The sequence below is a fragment of the Thermomyces dupontii genome (assembly GCF_041956625.1).
Source record: "Thermomyces dupontii strain NRRL 2155 unplaced genomic scaffold VTN31scaffold_5, whole genome shotgun sequence".
Lineage (NCBI taxonomy): Eukaryota > Fungi > Ascomycota > Eurotiomycetes > Eurotiales > Trichocomaceae > Thermomyces > Thermomyces dupontii.
In genome coordinates this window covers 132,090-158,477 of record NW_027192311.1, presented here as the reverse complement: position 1 = coordinate 158,477, position 26,388 = coordinate 132,090, and the positions used below count along the sequence as shown (strand labels likewise).

At 52.0% G+C, this 26,388-nt stretch overlaps 9 protein-coding genes across 9 annotated transcripts; 2 read left to right on the top strand and 7 right to left on the bottom strand.

Moving 5' to 3' along the window:
* Positions 1-6,126: 6,126 nt before the first annotated feature.
* Positions 6,127-7,804, bottom strand: VTN31DRAFT_5307 (uncharacterized protein; the record flags this gene model as incomplete). Its single annotated transcript, XM_069405792.1, has 10 exons — positions 6,127-6,146; positions 6,214-6,334; positions 6,387-6,743; positions 6,804-7,141; positions 7,195-7,265; positions 7,330-7,366; positions 7,426-7,503; positions 7,565-7,607; positions 7,676-7,696; positions 7,784-7,804. The coding sequence occupies 10 exons, from the start codon at positions 7,802-7,804 to the stop codon at positions 6,127-6,129; spliced, it is 1,107 nt and encodes a 368-aa protein (XP_069259464.1).
* Positions 7,805-8,400: 596 nt separating this feature from the next.
* On the top strand, positions 8,401-9,311 carry VTN31DRAFT_5306 (uncharacterized protein; the record flags this gene model as incomplete). The annotated part of the gene is made up of 5 exons (XM_069405791.1): positions 8,401-8,688; positions 8,746-8,817; positions 8,881-9,018; positions 9,082-9,139; positions 9,193-9,311. The coding sequence occupies 5 exons, from the start codon at positions 8,401-8,403 to the stop codon at positions 9,309-9,311; spliced, it is 675 nt and encodes a 224-aa protein (XP_069259463.1).
* A 312-nt stretch (positions 9,312-9,623) lies between these two features.
* On the bottom strand, positions 9,624-12,075 carry VTN31DRAFT_5305 (uncharacterized protein; the record flags this gene model as incomplete). The annotated part of the gene is made up of 6 exons (XM_069405790.1): positions 9,624-10,452; positions 10,523-11,088; positions 11,140-11,724; positions 11,786-11,892; positions 11,959-11,986; positions 12,043-12,075. The coding sequence occupies 6 exons, from the start codon at positions 12,073-12,075 to the stop codon at positions 9,624-9,626; spliced, it is 2,148 nt and encodes a 715-aa protein (XP_069259462.1).
* A 751-nt stretch (positions 12,076-12,826) lies between these two features.
* On the bottom strand, positions 12,827-14,461 carry VTN31DRAFT_5304 (uncharacterized protein; the record flags this gene model as incomplete). The annotated part of the gene is made up of 3 exons (XM_069405789.1): positions 12,827-13,642; positions 13,700-14,211; positions 14,311-14,461. The coding sequence occupies 3 exons, from the start codon at positions 14,459-14,461 to the stop codon at positions 12,827-12,829; spliced, it is 1,479 nt and encodes a 492-aa protein (XP_069259461.1).
* A 423-nt stretch (positions 14,462-14,884) lies between these two features.
* VTN31DRAFT_5303 (uncharacterized protein) lies at positions 14,885-16,816 on the bottom strand (the record flags this gene model as incomplete). Its single annotated transcript, XM_069405788.1, has 2 exons — positions 14,885-14,936; positions 15,006-16,816. The coding sequence occupies 2 exons, from the start codon at positions 16,814-16,816 to the stop codon at positions 14,885-14,887; spliced, it is 1,863 nt and encodes a 620-aa protein (XP_069259460.1).
* Positions 16,817-17,837: 1,021 nt separating this feature from the next.
* VTN31DRAFT_5302 (uncharacterized protein) lies at positions 17,838-18,840 on the bottom strand (the record flags this gene model as incomplete). Its single annotated transcript, XM_069405787.1, has 2 exons — positions 17,838-18,412; positions 18,531-18,840. The coding sequence occupies 2 exons, from the start codon at positions 18,838-18,840 to the stop codon at positions 17,838-17,840; spliced, it is 885 nt and encodes a 294-aa protein (XP_069259459.1).
* A 404-nt stretch (positions 18,841-19,244) lies between these two features.
* On the bottom strand, positions 19,245-21,551 carry VTN31DRAFT_5301 (uncharacterized protein; the record flags this gene model as incomplete). Its single annotated transcript, XM_069405786.1, has 9 exons — positions 19,245-19,583; positions 19,639-19,976; positions 20,039-20,139; positions 20,205-20,349; positions 20,404-20,518; positions 20,581-21,072; positions 21,127-21,278; positions 21,331-21,436; positions 21,489-21,551. 9 exons carry the CDS (start codon positions 21,549-21,551, stop codon positions 19,245-19,247), a joined length of 1,851 nt encoding a protein of 616 aa, XP_069259458.1.
* Positions 21,552-22,285: 734 nt separating this feature from the next.
* Positions 22,286-24,508, top strand: VTN31DRAFT_5300 (uncharacterized protein; the record flags this gene model as incomplete). Its single annotated transcript, XM_069405785.1, has 9 exons — positions 22,286-22,338; positions 22,393-22,433; positions 22,493-22,512; positions 22,565-22,641; positions 22,691-22,820; positions 22,874-23,140; positions 23,194-23,435; positions 23,485-24,290; positions 24,345-24,508. 9 exons carry the CDS (start codon positions 22,286-22,288, stop codon positions 24,506-24,508), a joined length of 1,800 nt encoding a protein of 599 aa, XP_069259457.1.
* A 453-nt stretch (positions 24,509-24,961) lies between these two features.
* VTN31DRAFT_5299 (40S ribosomal protein uS3) lies at positions 24,962-25,989 on the bottom strand (the record flags this gene model as incomplete). Its single annotated transcript, XM_069405782.1, has 3 exons — positions 24,962-25,279; positions 25,370-25,683; positions 25,836-25,989. 3 exons carry the CDS (start codon positions 25,987-25,989, stop codon positions 24,962-24,964), a joined length of 786 nt encoding a protein of 261 aa, XP_069259456.1.
* Positions 25,990-26,388: the final 399 nt, after the last annotated feature.

Here is a 26,388-nt window from a genome sequence, read left to right as displayed (position 1 = left end):
CTGCTACGAGTACGGAGTACTCATTGAATGATTCGCCTGAGCCAAGATGAGAGCGGATTATGGGACGAACAGCCAGTCACGGGCATCTCGGGGATTGTCATCTGATCTGATGTTACAAGCGAGGAATGCGAAATTCATCATACTTGAGGGGACTACTCCGTTGGTTACTGGTTGAGCAGAGTTCAGCAACGACTTTGGAGGGAAATACTAATGTAGGTTAGTAAGTAACTTAGTAGCCTTAGGAATGAACGGCGATCAGCATGGCCATAGAAATGGTCGGATGACGATGAGGGGAAGAAGAGCAAAAGCGTGGTGCTGTCAGGGCCATCGAGAGTGGCGAATCGGATGCCTTAGCTAGACGAAATGAATTTCTAAGGCGAGCTGGATGGGAGGAATTGCAAATCCTAGCAGGGAAGTGGAAAGCCATTCCGATGTAGGCCAAGGCCCTAAACAAGACACCAACCTTGATGGGTCAAATATCTAAAGTATACTCCGTACTATGATAGCGGCACGGGCCATCGGGCGGATCTTGCTGTTGAAGCCCCGAGTGGATTAATCGTATTGATAAATGGACACCCCACCTCTGGAGAACCCAACCAGAGTGCATAGGAGCAGGACCCTGAACTTGTTGAATGATTTTAGCAGAAATCCCCAACGGAGCGACTCATGAGGGGTTTCCACGATGAAACAAGTTGGTCTGGAAGGACATGATTTGACGAAAGACCGAGTCAACGATTCGATGTTCTGCACTCGTACGAGGCTGCCTGAAGTAGGCCTACTATCCTAAGTCTTTTTTTTTTTTTTTGCAGGACTTTGTAGAGGTTCAAACCGAGTCCCTTTTCTTTTACGAAAAATCCTTCGTACTTTGGAAGACTCGGTAGGTTAGTCACTCAAGTGCGATCTGACGGGATGATTCTCAGTCCAGCCTCCATGCCTCAGTGATCGAGGGTCAAGATCGGACACAGATCCACGAAGCCCTACGGACGAGCCCAGATGGGACTTGGGACAAGTGAACCGAGATAACTATAGATTCCCGTCAGAACTCCGGAGAAACTAAGGGGTTGTTCTTCCGTGCTTGAAGAGATGCGGGTTAGGCTATTTCCAGAGCTCGAATATTGGTACATACACAACTACGGACAGTTATTGTACCTACAGTTCGGCTGTCCGTTGACAAAAGCCGACGCGATGAGAAAGAAGGTTGAGGAGAGGGGAAGTACTTCGGCTTCCGTTAAATAGTATTTTGCTCGCGAGTCGCGGCTCATCATGATCAAGTGCAAAATAATACATAGTGTCAGCCACGGAGCCCACTCGACACGGACGGATTGATATGCCCCGATTCTTGAGGAAAGCGAGACTAGGGGCCCCATTTTAGGCCATGTGAACAATCATTCCATCAATCATAATCCTCACAAGGATCACACTTGACGATAGCCACAGTTGTTACCAAAGTACATACGAGTACTCCAAACGAGGAATTGGGAAAGGGAATGTACTACGACTGATTACGAATCCATGTTCACTAGTCATTCCGTCTTCAGTCTGGAGTTATACGATCCGTACAAGTTCAGGTGGTTGGGTGTTGTTTGATACGATCGACATTTGATTCGCAGGTCTGTTCAATGCCCATCCATGAGGGCTAAGCCCTAAATTGAGCCACCACTCTCACAAGATAGATGATGCGGAGCATCCAGCCATCCACTCCCCCACAGGCTACTAGTCTACGGAGTATACACAAACAATCCGTCAGCCGGGAAGTCATAAGGTTGCCGAATCACATTGAATCGACGAATCGCCACAATCGACTTGTAGGGTAACTTTCATTCGAGTCCAGAACTTGAGCTGACGAACTCCATGACGTCGAGGATTGCGATGTTCTAAACTTCTATGCAGGACGGGAGCTAATGGAGCAAGCCGATCGGAGCGGTGAGCCGTGCAGCAATAGCGCAGAAACGGTGGGGACCAAAAGGAAAAATCAATGATCGTGATCAATACAGAGTACGGAGTACTGTACGAGCCCAAGGCCACAAAGTTACGGAGTCAAGTCTAGCCGACTAAGCCGAAATTACTCTAGGTTAAGTCCGACTTGTTGACCTTTAGGATGTCCAAACTTAACTAACCCACCTGAAGTTTACGACTAGCCTAGGTTAATCATAGAGCTAACGCTACGACAGAATGAAGAGAATGAGCAAATTATGGGGTAGATTGGCTAGCGACCACAGGCAAGGCAAGCGAACGAGTCTGAAGAGGGGCTGGAGCGATGAGAAAGTGACTCGCGAGTGAGTACTTTTCAGCAAGGCATAGCAATGTCCAGCCTCCGAAGTCCAACCACGCGAGACTTCAAGGTTCAGTACTCCGTACTAATTTAGCTTAAATCTAAAGACACAAACTGTGGACTTCGGACCGAACGGACCGACTCCCGAGCACATCTTCGATGCAAATGTCGGCGGGACTAGATAACTAAGATATTGGCGCGAAGGGCACTTCCTCGGATGCAACGGTGAAGTACTGCAAGATACCAGCGGCTCCTATATAATAAGACTGCTGACGGAATGAGACTGCGGCTCTCATCTTACAAGGCTCGCCCTGGGAACAAAGCGCGAGTATGTTCTTCGTTCGCAGTTCCACTCGTAAATCGTATTATTACATGCTGATTGATAGTACCATCGCCACACTTAACCTAATACATAATAAGGAGTATTTGCTCTGCAGTGCGGCCGGTGGAGAAAATGATAAACAGGGTCGGGGGACTGACGGCGGGCCAGTTTGTTCCGTCCGATCATCGATCCACAGGCTGTACTCCGTACGGATTACGGAGTATGGGCCTCTTTATGCGACTATTTGCTACTATTTGTCCGGAATAAGGAGTACATAGTGTTCGATCCGATGAATGGTCCATTAACCCAACTGACGAGTCGAAAGCCAAGCGAATGAAAATATGTACTTACCGGATGTCAAATGGCGGACGCAGTATGTAGGTAATTTAGCAACGCTCTGCATGATACAATCGAACTGGTTTGAGGGTGAGAATCGAAAAATTCCTGCAGTTGGCGAAGCTGGAAGTGCTAGGTAACTACCTAGTAAAAACGTGTGCGTGCGGCCTTGGAGCATGGGTACCTTGGAATTATTGGAAAACCCTGCTAAAGTACGTCTGAGAGCTGTTGAAATGAGAAAACATTTCCCATGATTGATGATCTACGGAGTACCTAGTAGAGCACTCGTACTCTCTATGTAGTACTCCTGCAAAACAGTGGATCCCTCTTACCATCGGATGCATACTGACTCAACTCCGATTGGTCGCGGTCACGTGCGCAACTACGGAGCTGATCTTGGATTTTAGCGTTGCTTGCGTTGCTTTTCTCTACCCTAGGGGTACAACTAGGAACGGAGAAATGATTTCTGAGAAACATGCGACGCTTGAACAGCTTCAAAATGCTGTGCATAGTGCGTATGTACTCTGTGCAGCCTCTGCTAGCAACGTTATGCTCCTGCTGATGCCACTGGGCCAATTGATCTCTATAAGCTTCGAACCGATTGGGACGCTGCCAGGTTCGAGCCGACCCCGAACTATTATATCAGTGCAGACTTCACACTTCAGTTTGCAAGCTGTTCCGCAGGAGAAAATCATGACAGTCGCCGATTGTTACGCCTTTGAGATCACTGATTCCTATCCATATGACAGCCATTTACGGTTATCCTGTCGGTAAGATATGTTTTCAGGAGACCGCGGGATAGCCTCGATTTTCGTCCATACCAGTCTTTTAACCCCATGCTTTTTGGGCTCTCGAGAAGATGATTGACGCATCTTATGGCCGAGTTTCCAGCTCGATCCGCGGGACATCGACTTTACCCACACTGAATACCCTTGACGGCTCTTCACTCGAACGCGAGTGCGGATATTAGGGGGCCTTGATGCTGAGCCTCTCCGCTGAAGCTGCACGTCTGCAACATAGCGGGCATCCCTTAAACTGACTTGCAGGACCATCAGTTGACTGATATGACTGATAACGGTGCTAAAGGCAAATCGTCAGTACGGAGTATTGCAATGTAATACTATGCTATCTAAGGTGCTGCTTTGCAAGAGGCTTGGTTTTTGACTCACTTTGCATGCCTCAGCCCAATTTGGCACGCAAGGTGATGCTCGCTTCTCAGGGGAAGTCCCAGTTAAGGTTGTTGCTGCAGCCAGGACATTCCGGATTCCATCGAGGGTCGTTGTTTCTCTGACTTGCTGCTACGCAATCTTCCTTTCTATCTTCACTTTGTTTTCTCCCGATTTTACCTGGCTGGCCTCCAGATCAATCATATTCGGCGATCTACCTATATACATATAGTCAGTCGATGGCCGTCGTACCATATACAACTTCTAAAACCTAGGATACCGAAGGTGTACTATTGTCAGAGCGATAGTCCGTACGAAGTACAGTCGCCAGAATTCTGCAGATGATTTTGCGGCCCAGGTTAGGACCTACTTAGCACTGCGCCCGCGACGGTCCACCCCGTCGTCAAATACTTTTAAGCCCTGAGAGCTAACTACTCGTAGTACGGAGCATCCATTCCAGGATCTGTTCTCACACCCATGCACCCACAGTTCCTCGTCTGCAGCCGTGGATTACGTCATTGGCGTCAGTCTTTGCTGAAGCACCGACACCCGACGTGGTTCCTGCTGACCTGCTCTCAAACCTCTCATTGCGGACGAGCTAGGAGCTGATAATAATCAAGTACTTACATAATAGCAATGCACCTCTCGGAACCCCAAGACATTCGGAGTACACCCTCTACAGTTATATGCGTGCTCGCTTGCTGTACAATGATAGTCGATGAAGGGAATGAGTGGGTAGAACACTGGTTCCTCGAGTCGGCAGTCGTTTCGGCACGCTCATGATTTCAGGCGAAAGCCTCATGCACTGTTTCTTCCACCGAACTGATGAGTACCCTCGGAGTCTTACTATGTACTGATATTTGTTGAACCTTGTGCTCTCTAGTACTTTCCCTCAGGTGCTTCTATTACAGAAAGTTTCAAGATATCAAGTGTCAACATGAAATTTGAAAGCAGTACTGTACTCCAACGTACACAGGCTGTAAGTTTCGACTGGTCTCTGAGTGATTGATAAGATTAGCCTACGGAGGTCTGACGGAGGAACACTGATCTGAATTACCTAGCTCCCCGTATACTCGCACTTATCTGATTGACTGATAACGTAGTCTAGTTAGGCGATTTGAATTGAATTGATCTTGGGGTGACTGAGGGTTGGGGGGGGTCCAACGTGCGCTGAAAGCCGAAGACTAAATTGAAGAGATCCCCGGAACTTGATAGGCATTAGTTAATTGAGCATTAAACTTAACCATCAATTGACTCCGCAGTTGACGTAACTTTATCCTTCCAGTTTCTCTTTGCTTTTTTTCAACTCAATTTTGCGTCTTCCCCGAGCAAAGTTGGTTAAGTTGCATGCACTCGGCGGAAATAACTTTCCCAAGTGCGGAGTGAAGAGAGTTTGGCCAGTTAAGCACGGAGCCGGAGTAGCCAAAATGTTTACATAGTCAATTATCCTACCTAGTCAACATCCGGATGCACCCTGAGTCAGTTAGAAGAGAGACGGACAGAGTGACAAACACTCACTCCACGGGTTGTTTGATTTGGATCATCATCCACCGGGCCGCTATCTGCCCCAGGCACCTCTAGTGAGTTGAGGATTTTCGGAGAGCGAGCAGAAGACAAGAGACAAGGACCAGCCGGAGTCGTCTCTTGGCTGGGAAGGAACGACCAAGCCACAACTTTTCCCGAGTCAGGAAAGAGCGAAATGCTTTTCATTCAATCTCGGGCTGCAGGGAGACATGTACCTTCTTTCTCTACTCCCTACTCCTTCACCTTGACAGCACTGTCTTGACATGCTCTGTGTTCCAATTCGTGTTCCTGACCAGGTCGCCGACTGATTTTGCCTGCCCTGGCAGGGATCTGGTTCAAACGTACAAAACAGGGACGAGCACCAAGATCTGTCTGAATACGATGGCCTGCATCGCGCTATCTACCTGGGTACCTAACTGTGTCATATCACCCCCCTCCAAACAATCCATAAGCCCCACACAACGCGGGCGTCCGTCTACAACTGCCAAATTGTTCAGTATTTATGCTCATCGTTTGATGATGGTAACTGCAGTATCCGAGTCAAGCGGTCAGTATTTATGCAGCTCAACGTAAAGGAAGAGGGCTCGACGAACCAATATCTTCATCTGCTAACTCATGAGACAATCCGACTCGTTGAGGCTGATGCTTGACAGACCGCCCGTAGACGATGGCGACTTTGAACTGGCTAACGATCGATTTATGAATGGCATTGCACTGGACAACACAGGTTAGTCTCAGTCTCACCGGCGGCCCGCTTGTGACTTACAAAGTCCTCCACGGTACAAGCGTTAGCCCGGAGCACCACAGGTGCAGTGTAGTCCGGTGGCTGACCCTTGGGCTTGGTGTAGATTCGTCGGAGGTTTAGACGCTCCCACATCATCTCCAACAACTCATCCAGGTTCCATCCGTGCTCCGCGCTGATGGGGCATGCATGCGGGATTCGATAGAGCAAGTCAAGCTCTTCGATCGTGATGGAGTCGATCTTGTTAAGCGCGTAGATAACCGGGATGTAGGCCCGGTTCTTGGCCTCGAGGACATCGATCAGGTCGTCGATCGTGGCGTCGCATCGAATAGTCACGTCCGCCGACGAAATCTTGTACTCGCTCAGAACCGCCTTGATTTCCTGAAGTTGCCGTCAACAGGTCGTGCTTCGAGCATCACGTCCAGAAATGTCGTCACTCACGTCGTGGTCAATATGTGTCAATGGGACGGTGCTGGTGATATTGATACCGCCCTTGTCTTTCTTCTTGAAGATAATGTTTGGCGGCTGCTTATTGATCCGGATGCCGAAGCCCTCGAGCTCGCTCTCGATGATCTTTTTATCTGTCAAAGGCTTGTTGACATCCAGCACGATGAAGATGAGATTACACGTCTTGGCGACTGCGATAACCTGTCGCCCTCGGCCCTTGCCATCCTTGGCTCCCTGGATGATTCCCGGAAGATCCAGAATCTGGATCTTGGCCCCATTGTACATCACATGTCCGGGGACCGTCGTTAGAGTCGTGAATTCGTAATCGGCCGCTGGTACCTATTAGCAATCATCCGTAAAGGAAAGCCGATTGGGGCATACGAACCCTCCGAATGTTGGCCAGTCAATTTACTCATCAAGGTACTCTTCCCCACAGACGGGAACCCGATGAAGCCGCTGTCGAAGAGCCGGTCAGCAGGTTGCCGGGTTCACGGAACGATGGTGTCGCATAACCACATACACGCTGGCCACACCGGTACGCGCAACATCAAACCCAACTGAACAACTCGTCAGCTCCGTGCGAACATGTACCCTTCACTCGTCTTCAACAACATACCACCACCGCCGCCACCACTACCGGGGGTCGGGGCGAGGAGCTCTCTTCTTAGCTTGGCAAGTTTGGCCTTGAGCTGACCTGCAGCAGTTCAGTACTAGGTCCTCCAACGGGTTGATTATGACGGCATGATATTCCATACCCAGATGAAACGACGTCGCCTTGTTCTTCTGGGTTCGGGCCATCTACAGACAATTGTCAGCGCTGGGCGCGCTCATTTTCGGATAACGACGGGCCGTCATTTGCCACATACCTCGGCCTCGATCTCTTTGATCTGCATGGACGCGACACAAACATGTTAGCCAAAAAGGGTCCGTCAAGGTGGTGTGACCTCAAGTTTGCCAACAAAAGCGAGCCGAACCTTCTCCACGGTGCTCGACATGACGAAGCAAACACACAATGAAACCGAACAGGCCAAAAAAAGAAGACTGCGAGTCGCTCGTTACGGCCGTGCGCAGAACGCTGGTATTATAGAGATCCAACGCCAACAATCACCAGGATCTTTCGTCGGAAGAAAAAAAAAATGAGATTGCGATGAGCGAACACTTGTACTCAAATTGATTGAAGAACCAAACTGTTTGATTTGTTTGATTCGTCGATGGAGGAGATCGGCGGGGATGTTCCAGAAGGACCGGATATCATGCTGCCTGAGGCATCAACCAATCACAGCATGCCTTCGCTGACCGCTTAGCTTCGGACGTCGGCAGCTTATCAGATGTGGTACTCGTCGGTGCTCGTTGTGCCACGCTCACCTGAGACCTGCTTTCTCTGGGGATTCCAGGAGATATGGGCCCTGCAAGGGAGATTCTTAGGTGGCGCTTGTCCTCTTTTGGTGACGTTTGTTTTAGCAACTGCAATTCATCAAGGCGCCTCTCAAAAGGCCATACTCAGTACTATCGACTTTGGATTGAATGTGATCAGCAACGAACTACGACAGTACCCATTGGAACGAACGCAACACCACATTGATTGATCGCCATGCCGTACATCCGCAGCGGAACCGGGCCCGGCGCACAAGGATCCCTCTGTGCAGAATGCCCAGAGCGGAAGCACGAGAACGCTTTTGACAAACTGGTGGCGGATCTTAGCGACGTGCTGGGCCCAAGCTCAGGGCTGGACTCGGACGACGTGGACCCGATGGACATTCAGCGTTTGATGGAGGCCTACAAGTCAAACGAGTCCGAGTGGTCCGAGTACGCGCTGGGGGATTATTCGAGGGGATACACTCGGAACCTTGTAGACGAGGGCAATGGCAAGAGCAATCTTGTACGTCATGGTCCCTTGTTCTTCTCCGTCTGCTTTCGAAGTCTGATCTTTCTATAGTTGATTTTGGTTTGGACGCCCGGCAAAGGGAGTGCGATCCATGATCACGCAAATTCCCACTGCGTGATGAAGGTACCTCCTATTTTCGATCTCAGATCACGCCCAGATACTGACAGGGCGGGATTGTTTTTCTAGGTTCTCAAGGGCTCCCTGAAAGAAACCCTTTTCGCCTGGCCAGAGCAGGAAAAGGTAGCCAAAGGCGAGGAATGTCCCCTCCGAACCACCAGAGAGCGGATTTACAATGAGAATGAGGTGACATATATGTCAGACAAGGTGAGCTTCCCTGACAAAAAATCCCTAGTCATATGCCAATTGCTGATCCGTACGTTTTTCTAGCTCGGCCTGCATCGAATCTCGAACCCCGATCCCAACAATCCCGCCATCTCCTTGCACTGTACGTTGCGCAGCTTCTCCGTCTGTAGGGCATTTGCTAACCTGCCGATCCAGTGTACACGCCTCCCAACGCAGCGCATTACGGGTTTAGTATCTTCGATGAAAAGACTGGTCGATCCAAGCATATCAAGCAGTGTGACTTTTACTCGAAACGGGGAAAGCGGACGCCATAGGATGTCCAATCCAGCCTCTTGGTTACCAGTTGGACACACATCTTGTAGAACTTTTTTTTTTGGTCATATTAGTCATGGTTTCGGGATATGAGCCTGTTTTAATTCATGTATTGTTGCCATCTTGGAACGAACCGCTGATACCTTCTCGTCTTGATCAACTGTGATACTATGGACTAAATAAGCACATAATACCTACTCTGAATCTCCCATTCAATGATCAAACCTCTGCAGGAATCAAGGAATTGTAGCATTGATTGCAATCCGCATATAACCCTCATCAAGTCAAACCCATCTCAATCCGACCGTCCACCATCACCCGTTTGGTCGAACAACCCGGACAATCGACGAAAAATCTCGGACCGCCGTCGCAGCTCCTCCAGTCGTGCCAATGGATTCTGTAAAAGCCCAATATGAGTAGACTAATCGCAGAACACGCAGGAACATCGATGCCGTGAAACCCACCCAGTCCTCCTGGCTTGGCAGGTCTTGGGTCGAGGGGAGAAGAAGGTCCCTTCCGACAGCACCCGTGACATTGGTGGGATGGCCCCGCTGTTGCTGTTGGTGCGGGGGATCTCCTTCCGTGATGGTGTCGGCCGTCCCCGTCCCGCCTCGGGATGCTGTTGTTGTTGTTGTTGTTGCTGGTGCTGGTTGTACGCGGCTAATGCCGCTGTTCCGAGGAGGAGGAGTAGTAGTAGTAGTAGGCCGCTGCTGGATGGCGTCCATGTACCGGGTGATGGCCGGGTCTTCGTCCCAAACGTTTGTGCCCCGGGTAAGAGATTGCCATGGGCCAGCACGCGCGGACGCCACGGGTTGTTCGTTCCTCGGGGTCTGGTCCTTGTCCTTGGAAGAAGGGTCATGGGCATGGCCTATGCGGTCTCCAGGGGAAGAAGCTGATGGGCCGTCAATTTCGCGCGGATCATCCGGGAACACACGGGTGGCCTTTGGGACTCGTCCCTCCCAGGGAAAGATTTGTGCCGGCCTATGCGGCTGCCGCTGAGTAACTGGTACGTTGTAGGGCAGGTTCTTGGGCACGTTTTGGTAGGACTGCGGAGGCTGGAACAGCTTTGGGTCGTCCGACATGGAGTATGTCTCTAAATGCAAGTCGATTGCCTCAGGTTTCGAGCCCCGCGGGGGAGGCTCCCTATACAATATTTGGTATAACGGTTAGTTTCAAGAAGGGATGCTCGGAAACAAAGTGAGGTTTGGCGCACCGAGTCGCATCCCATCCTGACTTGGGCGGAGAGAATGGACGGTTTTCGGGTGGAGGTTGCTGCTCGAGCGGCGGATGGTGCTCTTCCCGATGGGATTTCGATGGATGGTCAGGGATCGGCTCGTCCAGCGTCAGCTTCGGGAAAGAATCTAAGCCCGCTGCAGGCGTGTCATTCGTGCTCGGAGCCGGAACATGAACGCTCGTCTGCTCTTCGCCCAGAATATACAGAGGCACCACGCTTTGCATTTCGGCTTTGCGCGATTCCTGCGGAGTCTCCTGGAGCCGATCAAGCACTGATTGCGAGTGGATTGGCTTGGGATGTGCAAGACTGAGCTCCGGTTGTTCGGCATGGCTGTCGGGCAACTGTCCTCGTTCCGTAAAAGCGTCCGAAATTGGAGACCGTCGCAAGACTTGGAGATTGACAAGGGTTTGTTGATTGTCCGACGAAAGAGTCTGGGATGCCAGAGTAGCTGGGCCCAGAGTGGAGTGAGATGCTTCACTCGTGCGGATCTCAACAGGGACTGGATGCGGAGCTCGGTCTGCCTGGGTTGATGTGAGAGCAGGTGGCTGTAACAATTAGGAATCCATAACCTGCATTCATTGACCAGATAGACTCACCCTTGGCCTGTAGTGTCGATCGTACACTGCCCACCATTTACGCGAGAGCTGCTGCAAAGGAGTGTCTCCAAAAGCCGCAAATCGCGACCTATTCCACGGTTTCTGAGCACCAATGAAATGAAGTAGACTGATTGAGTTTTCAAAGTGCCTGTACGCAGGAAGGTACTGGTAACTTGAGGTGGGCGTGCAGTTATACGTGAAACTCAGCCGATGCCAGTTCTTGAAATGAGAATTGAACAACCCCTGGTCGGCACCATCAAAGCTGGCCCCTTTCTCCGCGAGGTCCCGTAGCGCGTAGTAGTCCTCAAGATTCGGACGCAGGACCATGACGCCGCTGTTGAAGATGTCCGGCCACCCGACATCGGGCGCCGCCGCAAAGTCGGCGTCGAGCGACAGTAGCTCGTCCGGCGCGCGGACGGCAACGACATCGGCGTCCAAATAGACAATCTTAGAGAACTGGGTCTGGCGCCACAGCTCGATCTTGGTGAAAGATGAGGCCAGTTCTGGCCGGTTCATGAGAGTGAGGTTGGCTGCGGAGACATTATTGATCACTAGCGGCACAGGAATCACTTGATCGAAGACGAGCTGATTGCTCCAGCTTTAGCAGGGATGTCGTCCCATCGAAAGTTGCCGCGGAGTGACTCACTTCCAGCTCCCTCACGCTTGATTCCTTGAGGGTCTCGGGGGTGATGAGAGCGACGATCTTTGCATTCGTGCCTTGGTCGCGCAGCGAATGGGCGAGGACAACCGCTCCTACTCCGTGTCAATGCATCAATACTGCGCAAACTATTCATGATCGTTTTATGTATGCATCCATACCAGGGAGATAGTTGTCCGTCAAAACGAGCTGCCCAGATTAGCTGTAACCGTGCCGCACTCCGCACTCGGATAGTAGTAACTTACGGTGCAGTAGACCGCGTCACCGGGCAATCCCATGATGAGGACGATGATGTCAAGCTACCAGACCTACAAGGGCTCGACGCACGTCCTGCGCGGTTCACCTCGATTGGACTCTCCAACAACCTGGCTGCTGGCGTCGAGGTCAACAGGAATCAGCCCTTATAATGCCATGCATCAACCGCACCGTAGAAATATCAATACAGGCCGCTGTTGCTGAACCAAATCAAGTGATAGGTCTGCAAGAAAAAAGGACTGGATGAGCAGGTTGTAGTCGTTACTACTGCTAGTTGGTTGTCGCGTGCCGAGGGGCTGGTTCCAAAGGGTGTATGTCCTAAATCCCTTTCCAACCCATCACTTGACAGATTTCACAGTGAAGAAAAAGGGCAGCAAACAAACACTTGAGAAATCAAGCAGGGGATGAGACAAAGACTTTAGCCCCTGTCTGTTACATCCATCCCCTGTTTCATTCAGAGCCTTTGACTCTGGGCGCGTGCATCAATGACGCCGTTAAAAGTCTACACAATTTGCTGCAGCTCTCCGCTCTGACGCGGATGACATGCATTCCGTTTGAGCTCCTTTTTGCCTTATCTGGTGCAGTCGCATCGACTGCCTTGCAGGGATCGTGAAACTTGCATCTAAGCTCACAGGCACCACCTAGAAGTAGAAATCCCCGAATCAAACGCCTCCATACATATGGCTTTCCCCCGAATCCCGAGTCTAAACTCGTTCTGTCTGGTGCAAAGGCTACCGAGCCATTATTAGAGTGCCAGTGGCCAACTATACAACGTCAGGTGCGAACGGACACGACCGCGCCCGAATATGCCTTCTGGGCAGCGTCATATAGATCACCCTTCTCACCCATGACGGCCCATTCAATCACCTTCCGCAGCGCGATCCGACTCTCGGCCTCCATTTGGGGGCTATGGCCCGAGCGCGGTAGGAGGATAACCTGGCTATTGGGCACCAGATAGTCGCGAATACCATCGAGGCAGATCTGCCGATGTAATATCCGATCTTTCAGGCCCCAGACAATGGTCGACGGAGCGCGCAGCAACCCCGGCGGCCCGTCGTCGAAGACGGCCGCACTGCTGCTCCGACGGCCGAGCTCGTTGCCACGACGCAGGCCGTGCAGGGCGGCCACCGTCTCTGCGGACTTGTGCCAGGGATCCTGGCCCGTTCCGTCGCTGAAGTAACGGGTCATCTGCATGATGCCCTCGTACGGCCGTTCCCGGCCTGCGGTCTCTGGGTACCGCTTACCGTGCTTGGTCCGGGTTGCGCGCTGCTCAGCCGCCGGCCCGATCGTCGTGGCTAAGGCCTCCGCGGCATCGCAAATGGTATACTGAACCACCTCGCCGTGTTCGGCCCGGTGACTGGATCGCAACACAGCCAGATGGTTCGCCGTGCACAAGTAGTACACCAGCGGTCGCGGTAGTTGGTAGGTGAAGATGGACCCGGCACGGAGGCACTGCTCTAGGACCGGCCTGACCGTGCAAATGGCCTTGACCAACATGGATCTGTGCTGAAGTGGCGCATTGAGGAACAGCTGGAACATTTTGAGAGACGAAGACAGCAACCTTCTGACATTGGACTCGACCAAGGGCATCTGAAGCAGGCCAGATCAGCAATGTCAGCAACACCTCCTTGGGAATCCGAAGCGTACAAGAGGGCCATTGATGAGAATAAACCGGTCCGCCAACTCGGAAGCTTCGGCGGCCAAGCGTGTCGCCAGCACACAGCCCACGTCGTGGCCGACAACGATTACTCGTTCAGGAGTTGTTTTTCCATCGACAGGACGATCGATGTGGCAGCGATCCCGCATGATGATGATGAACTCAGTGAGCAACTCCAAAACCTGGGTCGCACCGTAAAAGGGCAATCGATCGGAGCCCCCATAGCCCGGAAGATCGATGGCGACGAGAGTTGCCTTGTCCCGCAGCGGCTGCGGCTGGAGCAGATGGCGCCAATTCATCCAGCTGTCGGGGAACCCATGAATGAAAACCACTAGCGGTTTCGTTATCTTCGATTTGCTAGAGCCGGTGTCTGTTTCAACATCATGCCCATGGGCGGCGGCATCGTTGGTGACATAGTGTAACTTGAAACCGTCGCGCAGTGTCACAAAGCCGTGGCTATACCCGGCCCATGTTTTCGATAGATTCCAAAACCGATCCCGAGCTGTTACAGGAAAAGCCTCCCCGTTAGTAATTGGGACCTGTCTGTCGTTGTACGGCTACGGCAGTTCAGTAGTCAGTCAAGAAGAGGATGACACAGTACCGGCGCCGACTTCCTGGACTTCCTCCTTTCTATTTCTCCGGAAGAAGAACCCCGCCGTCATGGATTTTGAGAGAAGCACGCCCATGCCAAAAAAGCCATATGCAACGGATAGAAGCGTGATTGCGGCTCTGAGTAGGGACGCTTTCATCATCTTGCAATGACAACGGCAGACGTCTCCAACTGCGTGTTCTCTAGGACCGATGAATAGATTGATAGAGATTCCCGTTATTCCGAGTGACTTTGACCTCATTCTCATATGTCTCGAGCCACAGCGGTTCCCTAGCGGATGATCATCATATGCTGTCATCCAACCACGGCTCCAAGTTCCGGCCAGTGAGACCCTAACCCTAACCTTTCTGTTCGACCACTGAGCACCACTCTTAGTTGGAGACACATAAAACGCAGGAGATACAATTGTCTTTCAACTCGGGAAACCGGAATCGCGCCCTGTTCTACAGCCAGATCTATGTACAAGTTTAGACGAGAAAATCCCACTGACCGACATGTGTTAACCAGATACCCAACAGATGAAAACATACTGAACCATGCCCATCATGCTCATCAGCAAAAAGAATCATAATGAAAAGCCAATCGTCTCGCGATTGTCATCGATTAATCGTCCGTACCTAGTGAACCCCAAGTTAGTCCTCGGAATATGGATGGCATTAGCCTTAACACATGCGCAGGGAACATACTCTAATAAAAGCCGGAAAAACCATGCCTCCATATCCTCCTTTCTTAGGACCTTCTGGGCCCACTCTTTGCTTTGCTTGGCCAGGAGAGGGCCCTGGATCCTCCCGTCTTCTTCTTCGGTGAAGTATCGAACGCTCTCCACGTACTCGTCCCCACGAAAACTGAGAGGAACGTAGTGAACCCACGGCTTGAGCCACTCATCATGCCACTCCCGGAACAGAGCGATCTTGAACACCAGACTGTTGCTAAGCAGGAACGAGTAGTACCGACCGCTGAACGCGTTGCCATCGATGTCGGCCAGGTACTTGTACTGCCACGCCCAGTTTGGGTCCGCTTTCTCAGCAACGTCGAAGAACTTTTCCTGGGCAGCGCAGTCGTCTACATCGCACTGCCCAATGAAGGTAAATTTGACATTAAATAAGTCTTGGTAAGACTTGCGCGGAACGTTCTTCACGGCCCAATCCCGATCGCCAACGCGGGTCAAGATCTTGGTCTTATCGTCATCGTGCGCGTTGTCGACTTTATCGACGAAATTCTGTCGATGCTGTCGCCGCCAGCCCCCGTCGCGCGAATACCCTCCCGTGGTTGACCCGCGCCAATACAACTGGCCAGATTTCTTATCCCACGGCCGATCTTCACTCTTGTTGTATGCCACTCTCCCGGCCCAATACCATGGGCTGGGGTAAAGAATGTCCTGGAAGCTGGAAATCTTACTCTGCGAAAAAACGGGAAACAAATCCTGGACAATGTCGAACGCGTTTGGGCGATCGAAGAATCCATGCGTGTGTCGTAGAGATGGTGTCAGGCAGATATCGGAGAACGCGGTAGTATTGTAGATGAATCCGAGGTCTCCCATGGCATAACGGGAGGTGTCATCTTGCGCGTTCTCATCCAGTGACCGCGCGGGACTACCGACAGGACAGGACATGCGAGAGTGTGTCCAGGTCGCCTGGTGCGCGAACCGGTTGAAGCGCGTCGTGGTAACCTCCTCGATCTGGTCACCCTTGCCCAGATCCGAAGGCCGTCTCGAGAACGAGTTCCGCAGCGACTCTTTCTTGTTTGTTGCTGGGATGGCCACCTCTTTGGCATACGACACCAGTCTCTGTAGATCCTCGGTGGGTATCACCACTCGCGGCTCATCATGCGTATTGAAAGCTAGATCCATATCCGGAAGATACTGGACAAAGGGCTTCATCATTTCCACAGTGGCCTCGCGCTGCCACTTGTAACCATCTCCACCCCCTTCCGCATTCGCAATCTTTCCGTTCCGGACCAATAAGGCAATCATGTTATTATCAAACCCAATTGTTTCCTTCGCGCGCTGGCGGATGACTTTTGGAGGAAGCGACCAGAACGGAAGTAACGAATGATATATCGTATCATAGTCATCAATGATCTGGACTCCCCGATCCCGCGCGAATTTATACCACTTGTCGAAGTTTGGTGGCGGCGGCATGCCATAGCGGCGACGGTACTCGGCCACGGCTTCCGGGAGAGACTTGGATTGTGAGGACACTCTCTGCTTGAACTGCTTGCCGGCATCTAAAATGAGACGCGAGATCGGATGGGAACCCTCCACCTTCAGCTCCATTTCAGGTTTATCATCTATTGGAAAGGTCCGTATATCCGGCTTCTCGATCGGGGAGGCATTGTGTTTAAGGGGAACCGTCTGAATAGCATCCCTGAGTAGAAACAACGTGAAGCCCGCTAGCGCAATAGACAATAGGAGGCCGACCAGCCGGCGACGACGCATTCTGGTCTTTGCCGGGTGATCCAGACCAAGAACGGGTTCAGAGAGCACACGCTTGCGCATGTGAGTGGAAGACGTGTTGCATTGGTCGAACTTGAAGACGACTACTTATCGAGAACGATCAGCGGACAGGACATGCGTAGCCAGCATATCTGGGCAAACGGAATCAATCCTGCCAGGAACGCGATGCAAAGTTGCTTTCGAAAAGCTTCTCCGTCCTGGACGAGGTTTCACTACTCCGGACATACCATCTTGGAACTTTTTGACTTCCATGGCGAATAGATCGGGGCGTATTCTAAACCCAATATGGAAGGTCTAGGCAGAAGCTCCTGCAGCCACTTTTGGGTGAGTTGCTCCATTCTGGCCTCACGAACCTCGGAGGACCGGACTGCAACCTTCAATCTCTGAGACTCGCATGGTCAATATTCAGCACAAAATAGAATTTGGGTGCACCGACTTGGTGATTTAATTTCCCCATCCGCTTTCGCCGGGTCCAGAAACATTGCATCTCCAAGGGACGGACCAATGTATACCATCCCGAGCTGACTCAGTTCGGGGGCCAATGTCGCTTGTTATCGGTCGAAGAGAAGTAGGAACTGTGTTCCATGATGAAGAAGGAAGAGGGAGAAAAGCTACAAGGCTCAAACTCCTCGTCCTCGGACTTCTCAAAGTTTTACTGAGTAACTTACCTTGGTACTTAAGTATCGACGGTCGACGAGGGTAAACACTCTGCACCCTGCCTATCGTGTACGTCCTTGACTAGAGCTTCAACAGAGCACTATCCTACACCGTATTTATCGAGGCATTAAGTTAGGTGCGAGCTGACAACGGACAAAGCAGAGAAAAGCCCATGAGCCCTGGGGAGGATTTGAGATAAACGCGGCTGTCACGTGTTGCTATTGTAGTATGCTCTTGACCGGATTGTGCACTTCGAGTCTCTGATAATAGTCTTCCAGAAGACTCAAGAACCACTCCAGGGCCTCTGAACCTTAAAGAACCGCAGAATCATCGCAGATGATTGACCATTCGTAGGGGTTATTTGAGATTGAGGGCTTTCTGCTCACTATGTGCCCCATGTAGTCCATCACGCTTTCCCGATGCCTCGGCCCCTGTCCAACAACCGACAAACCATCAGACTCACAGCGATCGTCCCAACGGATTCCAGAACAAAGACCCGAGCAAAGACAACATGGGCATAAGCCAGCACCAGCAATACGGCGACCAGTCCGAGATGAACAACGTAGAACGCCTTGCGACGTCCTTCTGGCGTGTCCACGCCCAGTATTGACCCGCTCCAGCGCCGCACCGTCGACCCCCGCAAGACCCAGAACAGCGTCGCGACCACGATGCCACAGATCCCAATCTCCACGTCCAGGTCCCGAACCCGCTTCGCGAGCAAGCTTCCATACGTAGGGTCCGGCGTCTGCATGTAGAAGTTCAGATACAAGGCCGCATGGGCACACAGAAGGGGCACCACGACGAGCCGGCCCAGCAGACGGTGGTAGGCCGTGAGTGTTGGCTGCGGGATGGTGGTCACGAGCGATAGTACAGACGGAACACCGCGGGATCGCAGCAGGAATGATGTCGGTGCAAGGAGGAACTGCACCGGAAGCTGTGACAGCGAGACATGGGCCAGTGCTTTGGTAAGATGGAGGTAGTCTAGCAAACAACGTTAGCAGGAGGACATCGAGCATGAGCTGGAGCTTTATTAGTCGCCCGTGTTTGCTATTCGAAATCTCAAGGCAACGGTACTGCGTAGCGGTGATTCGGACGTTACCTTCGCCCGACTTCCATATACACAGGCCGATGAGCCATCCAAGCCACATCAAAACCAGCGCATACTGCTTTATTGACTCTGCAGCCCCCTGCCGAGCGGGAGCGTTCCACCACGAGGACGAGGTACTCCGTAGCTCCTGAAGCTTTGTGGACGATGATCGTACGCCAAAACGGCAGTACAAAGAAACAGCCACAATAACCGCGAACGCGGACAATTGGGCCAAGTAGCCACGTAGATCAAGTGCAGCACGACGACTGCGAAGTTCGTCCTCGGACAAAGACATAAAACGGTATGGCCATGTGGTCGCCATGGCGAAATGAGCATTCAGCACGGCTTGCTGGATTGTCCGCCCGCGCGGTGTTGATGTAGGATGATCGTCAGCAAGGTTGATCGCCAAAAGGTCTTCAGTTAGTGCGAGTCATGAATCGCACGCCTTATCATCAAATCTGATGCTGACAAATATTCTCTCTGCGGGCTGGTGCAGAGTGAGCATGTTGGAGAAGGCCATCATTTGTCAAATGTCTAGCTGTTAAGCATGAGAGCATAAACTACAAAAGTACTCATGCCAGCAACCCAGAACAAAAGAATGCTCATAATTATGTCTCTAACTCGGCAGGATTGTCTCCCGCCTCCGAACAACATTTCTCCATGCAAGCCTGTTCTTTACTATTTGTTTGTCACCATCAATCCGTCCCGCGCCCCGTCCAGGCACCCCTAAGGAGAGGTTTGCATCACCTCGGTCTGGCCGCCAGCGGCATTGGTGGCGAAATAACGAACGTCAGCATCCTCATCCTCCTGCAGTTTCTCCAGCTGCGGGATGATCCGTTGCTGAATCAACTCCTGTCCACGCCGTGACGCCGGTGCCGTTCCCCCCGATTTCTCCAGATCCTGCAACGTGCCCTCTGCCGGAAGACGTCGTAACGTGTTGATCAGTACGGAGTAGGATTTGGCAACATTGAATCGAATGTTCGGGATGGGGTCCGTCGCCAGTCCCTCGAGCATCGGCAGGATGGAGTTCTCAATAATATTGAGGTTCAAAACGGAAGCAAGAGTCTATGAGAAGTCAGTCAAAGACACTTTGTCACTACGAGCCCCATGGATGGCTGACCGAAATTGCAAAACACGTCGTCATTCGGTAGAGGTAGTTTGGGTGTTGCCCCATGCCCAGCACTCCGGGAATGATGGATTCGCTGGCCCAGGCAACGCCAAACAACTCAGTAAGCTTTTTCAGGTTCTGAGTAGCAGCCTCCCTGATGGAGAAGACTGTGTCTCCTAACCAACCCATGCAGAGGTTGCTCAATTGCTCATCAAAGAACTTGACCCCCAACTGGCTAGCAAGCAACGGGATATATTCGATGATGGCGAGTCGAACACGCCACTGCTTGTCTTCGGCCAGTTGGACGATTGCCGGCAGAAGGGACTGCGACAACAGGTCGATCCCAATCACTGTGAAGGAGCCGTTGGGTCAGCAAACAAAGCATATCACTGCTATGTTGCGGTGAACGTACCTTTATTCACGATATCAAGTTTCGAGATAATGTGCAGGCGAACTTCCGGGTGTTCATCTTTGAGCATTTGCAGGAACATTGGCAGAAGATGGGCGGTCGTCCTGATGAGATCCAGTCAGCTCTATGCATGGTACCATGCAGAAGGGTAACGAGAGTGAGTACGCACTCTTCTTTGCCAAGAAGGGGAGCTAGCTCGCTGACCTGGGTGGCCAGTGCAGACCGCACGTGCTGAGACTGGTCAGAAACGAGGTCTTCAATACTTGTCATGACTTCATTAAGGATGGTGTCTCGATCAAGGAGCGCGCAGAAACCTGCTCAACCAGTCAAATCCACTTGTCCAGGGAGGAAAAATGGAAGATACGTACGAGGTATCTGGCCCACGATTGCTGTTCGGACTTCCGCTTCATTGTCTTTCAGGAGTTTGACAAACGCCGGAACAAGGTCTCGGGTCACCACTTCCTCATGGACGGCTTTAGCAATCTGCAGGAACGATGTCAGCATATTTGGACAGATCACGCACAGACAATATATCAAGTACTGACCCCTTCGAACTTATCCGCCACCATGTACCTGACTCGCCAGCTCTTATCCTCAAATAGGTTACGTAGAGAGGTCAAAAGAACTCCATGACTGGACTGTTGCTCCTTTGGAATCTCCTCTGCAATGGAAATCAAGATTGGCACACTCAAGAGGCGAACGCTGTCCTGATCGTCGCTAGCAAGGTATTGGAACAGCGGAATGACCTCTTCAATGATGATGGGCGTAGTCAACTCCTTGGTAAATTTTGTCAAGTTGTTGGCGGCCTGTCTTCGCACCATGGGAGTTTCGTCATGTACAAGGTGTCCGAACTGCTGGCGCAGGGCCTGCTGCATACCGGGCGATGACTTGCGGTATGGGATGCAGTACAGACCTGTAGCCGACACCTTGGAGGTGAACCAATCTGCTTTCGATAACCGGAGCACCATTGGGATGAAGTGATCCTCTACTTGCTTTTGAGACAGCACTTCACAAATCTTGTTGAGCGACTCCACCGCCTACCGTCAATTAGTAACCAGGAAGCAGGTAAACATGGCACATCCGTCCCCCACCTTGTCCCTCACCAGCGGTTCTTCAATCACCGCAAGATGCTCAAGGGGCGGAAGAAGCACGTGCGCATACTCGGCACCGCCAACGTACTCCACGAAATCGCCCAGCTCATCGGCGATCGCTTTCAAGACTTCATCCTCATCCTCAACCGAGTCTAGCTATGGAGTCAGCATCAAGCGGCGTGATGTTAGTGTCGGCACGGTTACCGTCGAGGAACGGAATCAATTCATCTCGCGTTCGCTCCGGGCCAAGGGCCAGGGCAATCGTAGAGAGGCGGTGGATTGCATTGAGACGGAGGACGAGATCATCGTGCTACAATTAGTGAGAATGTGTGACTCGAGATCGGTCGCGAAATGCCGCCTACCTTGAGCTCGTCAATCAGGACGGCGATCGGGTAGAGCTCATCGGCTTCCGGCTGCGAATCCATTGCGTAGATCTCGTGTGATCGCGCAGTTTAAGTAAATGACGGGTTGAAGGGAGATCAAGGTACGGGTCTATCCTCCCACTCCGTGACCAAGAGACCGAGACTCAATCAATGATCCGGAGAGCGCAGGTCCAGCATGGACGCTGGAGTGACCGGGAGTCTCTAAAGCACCGTTTGTTAGCACTGAACGGGGATAAGCCAATGCTGGAATAAGGAGGCGAGATTCGAACGTCTTGGGCTGGCCGAGTCTCGTGGGGCGTGTGGATCAGACCGCGGCGCGGTGAGGACAACTCGAGGCAAATTGGGCCGGACATACCTGGGCGGAAAAGCCGACGGGCTGGAATACAGTCAATGAATCAATGGTACTTGTCGATGCTGCGGAGGGAGGAAGGGCGCCGACGAGAATCTACTCCTTCACTGCGATGCTTGGATGTGGTGTTTAGGAGTTGGCAATTCCAGATTGGGCTGTGGCTGGTGAGGGGGTTGTGGCTGGGCGAGGGGTCCTGTGGCTAGTGCGTCCCGCCTTGGAGCTCTCATCTTTTCCCGCAGTAGTGGAGGAAACAGTACAATACTCCGCGCAGACAAGGAGAGAAGAGAAAAATAGAAAAAACAAATATCCTAGCAGACGCCGGTGGTCTGCGCGATTATTAGGACGCCAGATCCCGCGCCCGCAAGCCTGTGCCTTCTCCGATTTCGTCAAGACTTCCCTCCAGGTGCACCAACATCATTGAGTCACCATGCCGATGGTCACTGTGGACAAGGCCGCTCTGTTCAAGGAGCTGGGCCGAGAGTGAGTGTATTGATTCTTTTTCGTATTGCATGTTCTAATCTTGTGCCAATGCAGTTTTACCACCGAGGAGTTTGAAGATCTGTGCTTCGAGTTCGGTATCTGCCAACCACTTCGATAGTCCTTCCGCGACGCTTTCGCTAACAAACCCGCGCAGGCATTGAGCTCGATGAAGACGTAAACCATTGCCTGACCTTCGTTTGTTGAAATAATACTGAATTGTGCGCAGACGACGGATCAGGACCGGCCAATTGTGGATGGAAAACGAGAGCCGCCGCAACTCAAGATCGACATCCCTGCGAACCGGTTCGTACATCGACCAGTACGGTCACTGAAGGGCGCTGACCATGGGCAGATATGATCTGCTCTGCTTCGAAGGCATCGCGCTGATGCTCAACGTGTATCTTGGCCGGAAGTCGTTCCCCAATTATCGATTAGTGCCTCCGGCCTCTGGACGGTTGGAAAAAATCATAGTTAAGGAAGAAGTGAGTGCGGCCGTAATTGTTACTCGGAACGAACCGTCAATGACAGCGGCCAGACTGCGAGAATTAGGCCATACGTGTCTGGGGCCATTCTGCGGAATATCACCTTTGACAAGGCACGCTACGACTCTTTCATCAGCCTTCAGGACAAGCTCCACCAGAATCTTGCTCGCCAGCGAACGCTAGTGTCCATCGGTACCCATGATCTGGACACGATCAAGGGACCTTTCACATATGAAGCCTTACCTCCGAAAGATATTCGCTTCATACCGCTCAACCAGACACAGGAAATGGACGGAGAGCAGTTGATGACTTTCTACGAGGTATCAAAGTCCATCTCTCATTCTGTGAGCGCCGCTGATTCTGATAATTGCAGAAAGACAAACATCTCGGGCGGTACTTGCACATAATCCGAGATTCGCCCGTTTACCCCGTGATCTACGACTCAAACCGCGTAGTGTGCTCTCTACCTCCAATCATCAACGGAGACCATTCAAAGATTACATTGGACACCAAGAATGTGTTCATTGAAATCACCGCTACGGATAAGACGAAACTAGAGATTGTCAACAAGATCATGGTCACGATGTTCTCCCTGTACACTGCGGAACCTTTCACGTAAGCAGGCATTTTTCCCATGCGATTTCTTTGGCTGACAATTCGATAGCGTTGAGCCAGTCGAGATCGTGTCTGAACACAACGGGGAGTCAAGAGTAGTGCCCGACTTGACACCGCGGTCGACCCAGGCCGAAGTTGCGTATATCAACCAGTGCTGTGGTCTCAACCTGTCTGCCGAGGAGATTGCACAGCTTCTGAAGAAAATGGCCTACAATGCCAGGCCGTCGGAGACTCCGGGTCTGATCGACGTTGATATTCCGCCAACCCGCGCGGATGTCCTGCACCAAGCAGACATCATGGAGGACGTAGCAGTCGCTTACGGGTACAACGAGCTGCCACGGTCTTTTCCAAGCAAGTCGGGCACGATTGCAGCACCACTCCCTGTCAACAAGCTCACGGACATCGTCCGAACGGAGGCTGCGATGGCCGGATGGACCGAGGTGCTTCCGCTGATTCTCTGCTCGCACGACGAGAACTTTGCCTGGCTCAATCGTCACGATGACGGCAACACCGCCGTCAAACTGGCCAATCCCAAGACGCAGGAGTTTCAGGTCGTACGCACCAGCCTGGTGCCGGGACTCCTCAAGACCATCCGCGAGAACAAGAAGCACGCGGTGCCCATCAAGATCTTCGAGGTCAGCGATGTGGCGTTCAAGGACCTGTCCCTAGAGCGCAAAAGCCGCAACGAGCGGCGCTTTGCGGCCGCCTGGTACGGTAAGACCAGCGGCTTCGAGGTTGTGCACGGCCTGCTAGACCGGATCATGGCCATGATGAAAAGCTCCTTCATCGTGGGTGAGGAGGGGCTGCAGAATGCTGCCGTAAACGACAGCACTTATTGGATCGAGGAACTCGACGGTACGTCTCACTTTCTTTATAAAGATAAGGATGCCTATTAACTTGATGGGAAAGATCCTATGTACTTTGCCGGCCACGGAGCATCCGTCCATGTCCGCATCGGCGGAAAGCACCACGTCATCGGGTCCTTCGGCATCTTGCATCCGACGGTACTGGAGAAGTATGATCTGAAATACCCAGTCAGCGTCCTGGAGATCAACATTGAAGTGTTCTTGTGAGCGCAGAGTTTGATAAAACGGAGATCTAGATCTAGAATAAAAAAATTAAAACTTATGACGCGTATGAGATTGAAAGTAGCATCGCAGATGGAATGCAGAATGACCCAATTCTCTTGATAGATGCAGCACCTTCAAGTGCCCTTCGACAGATATTAGGTCCGGCGTATGGTAAGAGTACATGCAAATAGTTTGTCACTGGAGACAAGTCTACTCTTTCGTTTGCCTGCATTGAATTCTTTAACCTTGCCATCCCTGAGAAACGGCGCCGACGTCTACTCTAGTACATTGAGCATCGTATCCGAACGGAAATTTTTCTTTTTATCATGAGATCGAATTCGCAAACCCCATTCATGGCATACACACATTGAACGGAAGACCCCATATGGACCTGAACATTACGGCCAGAGAACAATGAGAAAAAAAACTAGGATTGGCTTTTTTTATTTATTCATCTCACTCCTGAACATACTCCTCCTGGCCTTCTACCCCTTGCTGCTCGGCCAACCGCTGCTGTTCGGCGAGTTGCTGGGCGGCGACGGCCTTGGCGCCGTAGTCCTGGCTCATGGGCTGCAGCACGGGCTGCTCCTCCTTGGGCTCGATGATGGTGACCGAGTCCGGCAGCGACTTCTGCGGGCCGGACTTGCCCTCCGGATCCGAGCCGCGCATGATCTTGACCTTGATACCCAGAACACCCTGGCGGAGGAGAACGTGTCGGGTGGCGCTGTCAATGAAGTCACGGGCGGGTTGACCGGAGTGGATCATGAAGCCGTCCTACAAAAGAAAAAAGGAAGTGGAACCGGGGTTAGCTCATCGCTCCGAGGAATATTCAAAAAAAATAGTTGGTAACAGAGTTCGACGTACAGTGAACTTCATGGACTTGGCACGAGCCGCACGCAGCTTGCCGGAAACAACGACCTCGCAGCCCTTGGCGCCGCTCTCCATGATGAACCGCAGAACACCGTAGCAGGCCCGTCGGACGGCCAGACCGTTCAGCAGCTTGTAGCGGAGGGACTCGCACTGAGCGACGGCGGACAGGCCGCGGTTCTGGACCTTGGCGGCATAGAGGGAGACCGAGTTCTCGGGGAACTTAAAGCGTTTCTGGATGAGGGAGGTGAGCTCGCGGATGCGGCGGCCCTGCTCGCCGAGAACCTCCTGGGTGTGCGTGGCACGGATGACTGTTTTGCGAGGACCCGTCAGCATGCTCTGCTCTCTCTTCTTGTACCTTCTCATTTCCCCCACGCAGTCCTCCAAGGCCAATTCGTAGCCCCATGTCCACCTCAGAGTAGTGGTAGAACGAAAAGGAAGCTGTAGGTTCAATTGAACGTACTGATATCCGTAACGGTCGGAGTAACGCGGACTTCCACGCCCGAGTAACCCTCCTCAGCCAGCTCGCGCTGGAAGAACTCGTTCAATTCGGCGTAGAACACACCGTCGGCGACGAACTTGCGACGCTTTGAGATCGCACCCTGGACGGCAGCCATGATTGCGGGATCAATTCAACGATTCTCCCTATCAGCCCGTTTGGAGAGATCTGATCGGGGCCCGGGGCGAAGAGAAGACCGGTGTGTTCTCTGTGTTGTCGGGTTGGACGAAAAGGAGGGTTGAAGCGACAAGCTCTCGACAAAACTAAGCGATGCACCAAGAGGGTTTCCCGCTTTAACATTTTTAGTGGGGATTCATTTTCGGAAAGAATTAGGGCTTGGGGTTTGCCCTCGCTTGCTAGGCCGCCGCTATACTAATTTAGGAATGTAGGGCTATTCTGCCATTGACCAATCAAGTCGCCCGTCGGACACTCACCTTCATCCAAGTACTCCGTATGCCGCCAGCATACTCCGTCCCAGTACGAGTAATCTTTCAAAGTGTCCTGGCCTTCAGCTTGC